Source organism: Phycodurus eques, chromosome 2 (assembly GCF_024500275.1).
Source record: "Phycodurus eques isolate BA_2022a chromosome 2, UOR_Pequ_1.1, whole genome shotgun sequence".
Lineage (NCBI taxonomy): Eukaryota > Metazoa > Chordata > Actinopteri > Syngnathiformes > Syngnathidae > Phycodurus > Phycodurus eques.
This window is the reverse complement of record NC_084526.1, coordinates 41,976,369-41,987,482: the sequence shown is the minus strand read 5'-3', so window position 1 is coordinate 41,987,482 and position 11,114 is coordinate 41,976,369. Positions and strand designations below refer to the sequence as shown.

The 11,114-nt window shown below is 40.5% G+C and overlaps 1 protein-coding gene across 1 annotated transcript; it reads left to right on the top strand.

Moving 5' to 3' along the window:
• Nucleotides 1-8,698, top strand: LOC133399322 (transmembrane 6 superfamily member 1-like). Its single transcript, XM_061670813.1, has 10 exons — nt 1-92; nt 213-316; nt 1,725-1,822; nt 1,904-2,007; nt 2,111-2,193; nt 3,000-3,118; nt 5,368-5,472; nt 5,550-5,642; nt 6,065-6,184; nt 7,957-8,698. The coding sequence occupies exons 1-10, from the start codon at nt 1-3 to the stop codon at nt 8,146-8,148; spliced, it is 1,110 nt and encodes a 369-aa protein (XP_061526797.1). The 3' UTR covers nt 8,149-8,698.
• The last annotated feature ends 2,416 nt before the right edge of the window (nt 8,699-11,114 follow it).

Genomic DNA, 11,114 nt, shown 5'->3' with positions numbered 1-11,114 from the left:
ATGAGTGCGTCTGCAGGGACTGGCGTGTTCGTGCTCTCCTTGATGTCCATTCCCATCTGCTACTTGTTTAACTCCCTTGTCTCCAACAACAGGTGAGCGAGTGCAAATAAACCGTTCATTCTGCGATGTTTTGACCAGACAAGTTAGACAACAATTATTTTGTTCCTACCATCTCTCCACTGTGCATAACCAGCTCCATTTGTTGCCCTTAGTGCTGAAGCCTTCTTCTTAGCCGGATGTGCAACATTCGTCTTTCTGGTCATTTCTGCCCGTTTTATACGCAAGAGAAAAGCTCCATTACACTCTCTTTTCTATGGTAAAAATACTCATTTATAGCTGAGTCATTACAGAATTGAAGGACATTTAAAATAATCCGTGCACAAAATACAGAACCAGACATTATGGTAATGATGGAAATTATAGTTATCCCGAGGCAACATATAACTGTAGGTGGATGAATTCTGTCCAGGCCCTGAGGTAACAAAGCACATCCATACATTTGTCCTCCAGACATGGGGTTGTGTATTCCTCCCAAAACAATTCAACTTTTATCTGTCCACAGAATATTTTGCCAGTGGCACTGTGGAACATCCAAGTACAACTTCAAATGTGCTGCAATGTTTTTGTTATTTTTTTTTTAGACAGGAACGGCTTCGGTTTTATGTATGGTAGATTTGTCAACGGGGATTTTAGAATGCCCATCGATTTCTGAAAGTCTTCAGCTGACACTTTACTTTCCCCCCCTCATGAAGCATTCTGCGCTATGAAGTCATCCTTCCAGAACAGCCACTCCTATAAGCGAAGCAACAGTGCTGAACTTTCTCCATTTATCGACAATTTGTCTTACCGTGATGAACATCAAGACGTTTAGAGCTGCTTTTGTCACCTTTTTCAGCTTTATACAAGTCAACAATTCTTAATCGTAGGTCTTCGGAGAGCTCTTTTTTTTTTTTTTACCGAGGCAGAATACACATCAGGCAATGCTTCTTAACAAGAAACAATTCTAAACTGGTGTGTATTTTCTAGTGGTCAGAGCATCTTAAGGCCATTTTGTCTCATTGTTTGGACTTCAGGTTGGCTCACACCTGTCTCTGCTTAACTCTTGGGAATCTGTAACCAAGAGGTTCACTTACTTTTTGCTCGGTGTCCTGTGAACATTTACACGTTATTTTCAATAGAAATGATGGAAACATATAATTGTCTGTGTCGTATTAGTTTAAACAGACTGTTTATCTTTGTGATTTAGGTAAACATCAGACCACATTTTATGACCAATTTATGCAGAAATTTAAGAAATTAGTGTTCACATACTTTTCCCTCCCACTTTAAGTCCTTTCTTCTATTTTTATTCCCCCCCCCCCCCCCAACCCCCAATGTTCTTATTTATTTTATTGTAAAGGATTGTTATAGTAATATTTTTGCAATATATGTTTTCCGGGTGCCTGAGTTTCTGTAGCCAAACACAACAAAATATATAAGACGATAAAGCTATCTCATAAAATGTGTTGATGGCTGAGATGAACAGATCAAATTGTATCAGGGTTTATTACCTCTCATTTGTTTTGGTGAGGGTGGGGGACTACAAAATAAATGATCCCTTTATAAAAATGTTGCTTCCTAAATTGTCCTCCAACTCTGGAACGACCCATCAAATGTCTTTCGACGTTCGTGATTTAAAGGTATGCGTGTGGACGCAGCTAAAATAAACGTATGTATCCGTTCAGTGTATGCAATTCATGCATTCTTCAGTGTGGTGAACCTAATCATCGGACTGGAGCAGGACAACATCATTGATGGATTTGTGACCTTTTACCTTAAAGAGGCAAGCGTGGTGTTTCCCGAGCAATTCTCGAGTGTGTGTTTTCTCCCTCTCTGTCTCATGGACCCCTCTTTGCGTTTCCAGGCAGACCCACACATTAATACAGCACACGGCCACATGATGTCCTATTGGGACGGCTGTGTGCATTATCTCATGTATCTGCTCATGATCGCTGCAATCACTTGGGGGTGAGTACTGCAGTCTCTAGCTGTTTATTTATGAAAGAGGGCTGGATGAAATATGTTTAGCAATATTTGAAATGACAATGGGACGTTGCCGTGTGGTTTGCAGGGACAACTTCAGAGCGATTGGACTCTACTGGGTAGGGTCTTTTGTCATGCGTTCCATTATCTACCTTCTTGGGAATGCTGTTGGTAGGTACACCACAAATAGCAATTTTGTATTTTCATTATGTAATTCCAAACCTCACACCCAGACGTTTACCTTTATATTGGTTCTAGTATTGCATTTTTGCTGTTGCATATAATTTATTTCCACGGTAAAATTTTAAGGAATGTATTCTTTTATTAAATTTAAATATATTTTGTTTGTCAAATCGAGTATTGAATTTGAATACGTTTGATAAAGCTATCAGGGGAAAGCTGAAACTGGCTAAAATTGCTTCTGCAGTTACGGCATTTATTATTTTGTTCTGTCCATATTTTGTTAGCCTAATAGTATAATTGCCCAAATTCTCTTTAACTTACTGTCACAATAGCAATAAATATCTGAATACCAATATTCTTACTCAAAACTGTGTTATTTTGATGTAGATTTTCAGGCATCCATGTCATTGTAATCTGCAAGGTTGAATGAAGGCGACTCTTCCTGTTTGTTGAATTTGTTGTGTTTTTTTTCTCATTTTTAAAAAACTTGAAAAATCCATCCATCCATCCATCCCTCCATTTTCTGAGCCGCTTCTCCTCACAAGGGTCGCGCGAGTGCTGGAGCCGATCCCAGCTGTCATCGGGCGGGAGGCGGGGCACACCCCGAACTGGTTGCCGGCCAATCGCAGAACTTGAAAAATGACTTTTGCAATTATGCTATTAGGCTAACGATTTTGTCCTTTGTTCACACTGGGATTTACTGTAACTATGAACATAAGTATTTCTACATATCCACATATTTGCTTAGGAATTCTGATGAACATTTGTAATAATCTTCTTTTTTTTCCCCGCAGGAAAATATGATACACAAATTGGTCCTCTCTTCTTCCTTCACTTGCTGTACATCGCAGTGTCTGTCTGGGCTTGCTTTCGCGTCTTCAGCCATCCTTCCCCACGGACTGTTGAGTTGACGGTAAGTTACAACCCCAATTCCAATGAAGTTGGGACGTGTTAAACATAAATAAAAACAGAATACAATGATTTGCAAATCATCCATCCATCCATTTTCTGAGCCGCTTCTCCTCACGAGGGTCGCGGGAGTGCTGGAGCCTATCCCAGCAATCTTTGGGTGAGAGGCGGTGTACACCCTGAACTGGTTGCCAGCCCATCGCAGGGCACATACAAACAAACAACCAGCTGCACTCACAATCACACTTACGGGCAATTTTAGAGTCTCCAATTCATGCGTGTTTTTTGGGATGTGGGAGGAAAACCGGAGTGCCCGGAGAAAACCCACGAAGGCACAGGGAGAACATGCAAACTCCAAAGAGGCGGGGCCGGGGATTGAACCCCGGTCCTCAGAACCGTGAGGCAGACGCTCTAACCAGTTTTCCACCGTGCCGCTTTGCTTTATGTCTTCTTTTTTTTCTTTTTTTTTGTTGCAATTGCTAAACATTATAAACTTATTTTTACACTTGTGACAGTTGTAGATCTTAGAGGTTCCGCAGTAGTTTTTATTGTACAACCCCATTTCCAATGAAGCTGGGACGTTGTGTTCAACATAAATAAAAACAGAATACAATGATTTGCAAATCATGTTCAACCTAATACACTACAAAGACAAGCTGTTTAATGTTCAAACTGATAAACCTTATTGTTTTTAGCAAATAATCATTAACTTAGAATTTTATGGCTGCAACATGTTCCAAAAAAGCTGGGACAGGTGGCAAAAAAGTTGAGAAAGTTGAGGAATGCTCATCATTATCATTTAGAAAGTTGAGGAATGCTCATCAAACACCTGTTTGGAACATCCCACAGGTGAACGGCCTCATTGGGAACAGGTGGGTGCCATGATTGGGTAGAAAAGGAGCTTCCCTGAATTGCTCAGTCATTCACAAGCAAAGATGGGGCGAGGTTCACCTCTTTGTGAACAAGTGTGTGAGAAAATAGTCGAATAGTTAATGCACAATGTTCCTCAACGTACAATTCCAGGGAATTTAGGGATTCCATCATCTACGGTCCATACTATCATCAAAAGGTTCAGAGAATCTGGAGAAATCACTGACTTGAAACTCTACTAACTCTACTATGCAACGCAAAAGCCATTTATCAACAACACTCAGAAAGGCTCCAGAGCTCATCTAAGACCGATGGACTGATGAAAAGTGGAAAAGTGTTCTGTGGTCCGACGAGTCCACATTTCAAATTTTTTTTGGAAATTGTGAGCGTCGTGTCCCCCGGCCCAAAGAGGAAAAGAACAATCCCGACTGTTATGTACGCAAAGTTCAAAAGCCAGCATCTGTGATGGTATGGGGCCCTGTTAGTGCCAATGGCATGGGTAACTTACACATCTGTGAAGGCACCATTCATGCTGAAAGGTACATACAGGTTTTGGAGAAACATATGCTGCCATCCAAGCAACTTCTTTTTCATGGACGGCCCTGCTTATTTCAGCAAGACAATGCCAAACCACATTCTGCACGAGTTACGACAGCGTGGCTTCGTCGTAAAAGAGTGCGGGTACTAGACTGGCCTGCCTGCAGTCCAGACCCGTCTCCCATTGAAAATGTGTGGCCCATTATGAAACGTAAAAAAGCGACAACGGAGACCCCGGACTGTTGAACAGCTGAAGCTGTACATCGAGCAAGAACGGGAAAGAATTCCAACTAGAAAGCTTCAACAATTAGGGTCCTCAGTTCCCAAACGTTTATTGAATGTTGTCAAAAGAAAAGGTGATGTAACACAGTGGTAAACATGACCCTGTCCCAGCTTTTTTGGAACGTGTTGCAGCCATAAAATTCCAAGTTAATGATTATTTTCTAAAAACAATAAAGTTGATCCGTTTGAACATGAAATATCTTGTCTTTGTAGTGTATTCAATAAAATATAGGTTGAACGTGATTTGCACATCATTGTATTCTGTTTTTGTTTATGTTTAACACAACGTCCCAACTCCATTGGAATTGGGGTTGTAGATGTAGAGTATGTATTTCATGATTAAACTTGAAATGCACATAACAACGGCAGAATAGGAAATGTCACTGCAAATCAGTGTCATCCTGATCCAATAAAAAGAATGCATCTACAAATGATTTCCTTCTTTTCCCCTCAAAAAACAAGTTGCACTTGATTTTCGATAATTTTTTTGAATCTGTCAGTCATAAAAGGAGGAGCCTCTGAAATGAGGAGCCTATGTCATAGCTACGTCTCTTTATCCATCAGAATATCCAGGAAGCTCAGAGAGTGACGTTGTGCCACAGACCTTTGGACTTGTGTTTTATTATCTACCTCATCCCAGCTATGACTTTCTGTGTCTTCAGAGGTCTGGTAAGAAGCACAAATTTGAATTGAAGTACACAAACACATAAGGTATCTTTCCATTATTCTAATAGTTGGTGCTTTAGGTTGCCCTGGACTGTTCCAATACCCTTTGTCAGCACTACACGCGACATTATGAGCCGTATGTGAAAGACCCCTCGGCCTACCCTAAAATACATGTAAGTGCGCAGGGAAGTTATGAATACAGGATGTCCCAAAATACGCTATACGCTTCCTTTTTCATTTTCATTTTTATTTCATTATCAAGTATCAGTCGGATGGACGTGAGTCTGAGGCTTTGCGGTTTTTGTAAGCATATCATTCTTTCGTTTGTGGCTCGCAAGTTGACAGTATTAGAAAATTGCCCCCTGGCAAGAGAGTCCGCTTGTCACCGACTGCAGTTCCGGTTATCCTTCAAAAAAAAAATTGCAAAGCCTAAGCGGTCAACTGCTGATAACCTTGAGTCTGTTCAAATGATACCCGAAACGAAATAGAGAAAAAGGTATAGCGACTTTTAGGACACCATATACTAATACTGTAATTTCTCACCCTTGTATTGTTGCCTGTTTCAGAAGCAGTAACTCCTATAATTGTTTGTCAGATGCTGGTAAGCATGCTGTACTCGGGCCCGTACTACATCATGACTCTCTACGGCTTGTTGGTTCCAGGATGTGAGTGGATGCTGGACCTGACTCTTGTACATTCAGGTGCAGTAGCACAAGTAGGTCCTATTTAAAAGATCTTTTTATTTTTAACAATACCATTTCAAATGGAGAAATGACTTCAATAATTTTCATACACACTGTACTGTTTTTACTGCTACATGGGTAACAGGCAGTGGGTGGAAGTAATGCAGAACAAATACTTTACGATCTGTGCTTTCTACTCCTTACTTCGTCAGAAGTGGTTATTTGTTTTGTTTTTTTTCAACCTCCGTGGATGATGACACGACGCCAAAAAAATAAAAATGAAAAAAAAACGATGCTCATTTGCGCTTCATCTTATTTTACTGAGTGAATTTTTGAGCTCTTTGGGTCTTAGAAGAAAAAAATCAAATTAAAAATCAGGGGCAGCAGCAACGTGGAGGAACGGGAGGTTGTTTTTGCGTGGGGAGCAAACAAAAAAGTTGGTCCAAGCAGTCAGAGCGGCAGTGAGACCCAAACAGCACGAAGCAGCTGTCGTGTCGGCGCTGCAGGCCGACACGTCACTCCCTGGCGGGATGAGGACGGAAAGTGACTTCAGACCAGGGGGAATGCTGCTATTGGTGGTATTCATAAATGTCAGCTGTTGAACTAAAGTTAAAAATAGGGTTGGTGATGCCCGGACAACCACGGTTGCTATGAGACATGTCGAGTCCCTCCCTGTCAAAGGGTAACTTAAAAGAAACAAAGCTTTACAATCAGGCTGGTGAATAAATAGTTCGTACCTTGTTCATTGCTTTGTGTGTCAACTTGTAAAAAGTGTAGACTTAAAAAAATAATACTGCTACTGCAATGTCTACTTTTGCTACTTGTAAATGGTCGCTGCGTGTGATGAATTTACAACACAGTCAAGTGGTTCTCAAAGTGTCGTTGTAGGCCCATCCGTGTTCATCAAAAACGTTTTATTCCTAACATTTTGTGTATTGTACTTCAAAGTTAAAAGTGAACTTTTTCAATAGTTAGTGTTTTCGTTGATACTGTAACTTTTGATACAGGATACAATTTAAAGTCAAAAGGACATCATCCCTAGTCATGCGAAAATTCTTTTTTGAAATGTTTTTTTTTTTTTTTTTTTACCTCATTCTGGTTTAAGTTTATTATAGTTTCTTAAATAGTGCCGTCAAGTGTCTTCCTCTATATACATATACAGTATATTAATAGATGCTGTGTCCCGCCAGGTGTGTCATCCACTTGAATAAATAACACAGATATAAACACCGTACCTCAAATAGTCGACTTCTTTTTTTTTTCTCCTCGGGAAAATAATAACAGGTGTTGTCACGAGGTGGATGTAATTAGCTTTCCTACGACATCTGACACCCTCATGTGTTGCAACAGACTTGGTTACCGCAGCACACACTGCCCGCACAGCAGACATGGCACCTGTAAATTTGAATGTTTACATTTTGACAGTGGATTTAAATATTTGTGGCGATACTGGCAAACAGACAGTTCAGAATCCGTATTTTTCGAACAATGTGACAAAAACATAAAAGGCCAGATTGGATGCACATGGCGTGGCGACGCATAGAGGCTGAAATCTGATTGGACAAAACTGTAGCATCCACATACTGTACCTGTACTGGAAGCAGTGCAGCCAAGAGAATGGCTACAGAATGAAGACAATAGACTTGTTCACAATAAGTAAATACAATTTCATGGAGAAAAATAAAATAAAATGAAAAATAACGTTCTTTTGTTTTCATAAATACCCCTTGTATCCTAGCAGGAAATACAGTAAAATATGGTCAAAACTCTGAAGCTTCCTCTTCTTGTTTTTGGTTTCCACCAGGCCCAGTTCTCTCATATTGGCGCCTCTCTTCACACGCGGACGCCGTTCTCTTACAGGGTGCCTGCCGACAGCCAACCTGTCTTCTTGCTGGTTAATATCCTGTACGCTGTGGTGCCTCAGGCTCTGTGCTACCGCTGCACGACGAGGCCTGCCTTCTTTCTCAGGGGCACGTCAGACAAGAAAAGTGCATGAGTATTGTATAAAGGCTGGTGTCAATATACAGCTGGTTTCAAAGCTGCATTATCACATTGTTTTTCAAAGTAGATGATGGCTTAGTGTACAGTACAGTCTAAATATATACAGTACAGTTTCTCACGGAAGCGAGAACGCCTCGCACATTTTCTGGGTCAATATTTTATTATAATGTTTCATGGGACAACGCTGAGGAAATGACACTTTTCCACGATAAAAAGTAGTCAGTTTTGTTCAGCTTTTATACTAGTGTAAATTTACCGTACCCTCAACATAAATCAACCCACTATCATTAATATCTTAATTGGTGGCAACAAAGGGGAGTGCACCTGTTGGATTTATCTTACCAAACATGATCATGAATAAACACAAAAGGAATGAAGACGCTGGTCTTTTTACTCATGAGGAGGGCGCATGGGAGATTGTTCAGGTTACAGCCTCTCAACACGCTCTAAACAATCTCCCCCGTCGCTCCTGCATTTATTTGACTATAGGAGGGTTTTACAAGACAGAATGTTCTAAGCACTAAGACACAACACAAAACATGGGACCAGACCAACACCTGTCACGTCCCGGCCACGTCCTTCTCTCAGATGATTTCTGCTGAGTCATCTTCTTGAAGGCATCGGAGACATCTTTCTTTCTAAAAAATTGTCCATAATACTCATGCAAGCTAAGGAAATAAATGATAACTTCTACAATATATCCAACATTTCCCTCCTGTTTATCATGTATTTGCACAAATTCTCATATCATCTTACAGTCACTTCATTTCGATTTCTAACTGTAGAATCATTTTTATGAAACAAATACATTTACACTCAGAGTAAATTTGTCATACATGAATGTTGTAGTTTAAACATCGTAATCATCTGGATCAGGAAACAAATCAGTTAAAGCAAAATCATCATCATCATCATTATCTTTATCATCAAACAGTAATGGATACATCAGCTCCATACGGTTCTCCATGGGGGTTATGGCTGTGGTGATTAATTTACTGATTAATGCCCGAATGCATGGGATACAACAACATCCACAAAATGTCAGAATGGCTGCAAAAACAGCAATTGATATCAATATTGGTGAAATTCGGGTTTTGTATTTACCAAAAACATCCATCCAGCTGTCCCACAAGGAGTGTTGATTGAGGGTCCGTAGACCATCGATGGCTCTGGTCAAGCTGCCATCTGAAGCAGTATTGTTTGTTCTCCAAACATACCGCCAACACCTCCCTCTCTTGCGAGGAGCATGTCGACAGCTATGCGGTTTTGGAATGTTCTTGAACTGCTCGTGCACAGCTTCCAACCCACTCTGAGTCCAATTTCCTAATCTCTGTACATTGAAGTGGATATAGTTTATCCCATCGACATTTGTATTCATCGTACACCACCAGCATATGAAGTACTCAAATCCTCCTGCAACTTGGTCAGCTAATTTGTATTGATTAGGAACCCCATGAGGAACACCTATGGCGTTGATGTATGTTTTATGTTGGATAATTTTGCCTCTGCCAGGATAAATCTCTTTTTTGTCTATGTTCTAGATTGGACAAAAACATTGGTGCCCTTTCCATTAAATCTTGAACAGGCATAGGGTATACTGACACATGCAATATCAAAGTGACAATAGCGCACAATCCAGATTTATCTTTAGGCAATCTATCAAACAGGACCACCACCAGCTGCCGCTCCGTGATACCGGCATACATTTTGGTCCGACTTTTAAGGTGACTTTACACTGTGTGTCGTTAAGTGGTCCTATGTTTTTCCCCCTTTACTAATCATGTTTATACAAGTGAAATTATTTGGTGCTACTAAAGTAGAAAACATCGGTTTGTGTTTATCTGCTTCTGTTACGGGATATGTAGGATCCCATGATTTACACCTCTTAGTTGGTACAGTAGCGTTCATTAATGGAATAATACAATCTTGTGATAATTGTGCCGGAACTATGCGCAACAAAGGCCTGGGACACATGCAAACCACACTATCTTTTCTGGCTACATTTGCTGCTTGTTCCACCAATAGTAACCAATTGTTGTTTTGTCCTGAAACTCCTGTGACTACAAGGAACCAATCATCAGTAGTTATGTTATTAACCATTAAAATGTGTTCACTTTTCTTTGAAGTTTTTAAATGGCATTTCTGGTTCAACACGGTCGCCATAACACAATGCTACTCGGAAGTGGGGATCTTTTCCGCCAGAATATGCCCACAAACTCCTCATCAAACACACTGGGTGACTTGATTTGTATTTCAATATTAAACTATGGGCCGTGTTGCTTATGTTAAACTTCTTTCTATATTCTTTTGCTATTTTTTTGTGACCAACTGGACCAATCATAACCTGTTTCCCCAATCCCCAATTCTGCCCATTCTCTTGAGCATCATTGGTGAGAGCCGCATATGGAATTATGATGAAAGTATCTTGATTTTGGGGGGCACAAAATATCAAACTGTTTTGCCGCATTTGGAGGTCATGCCCACAGTTCTGATCATCAACTGTACTCCTTTTGATACGAGTTAATGATTCCAAATTTTTGATTATTGGGTTGGTCATATTGGTCCAGTTGGTAGGTGATTTCCTATCTAAAAAATGCGTTGTATCATTTAGGGTGGGACGTCCCATGTACCACAAAACAAAATCAACACTATAGTGACCAAAGTTGCTACGTAACAACTCATCGAATCTCGTAACCAACGCGGGTGTGCCGTTCTGCTGAGTTCTCACTAAACGGGTCGGTGTCTTTTTTCTTCACTGACCAGCAAGCGTTTTCAGAATCTACACATCTGCTCCCGCTCCGTTATCAGACTTTTGCTCACCTTCCCTGTTTGAGTACTCAGCTGAAATGACTCTTTTACAGTGTGTTAAATGAACCCACGTGTTTCTTTCTGCTATTTTTTATTGTCCCATTCATTCTTTCCACGAGACCTGCACTCTGAGGGTGGTAAAGCACAATGGTT

What these genes read in the sequence shown, in the direction of transcription:
- LOC133399322 (XM_061670813.1), top strand. Translation starts at nt 1, where the DNA reads ATGAGTGCGTCTGCAGGGACTGGCGTGTTCGTGCTCTCCTTGATGTCC. An exon ending in TCCCTTGTCTCCAACAACAG is followed by an intron (nt 93 to 212) that starts GTGAGCGAGTGC and finishes TGTTGCCCTTAG; the next exon opens with TGCTGAAGCCTTCTTCTTAG. An exon ending in TCTGTGTCTTCAGAGGTCTG is followed by an intron (nt 5,473 to 5,549) that starts GTAAGAAGCACA and finishes TTGGTGCTTTAG; the next exon opens with GTTGCCCTGGACTGTTCCAA.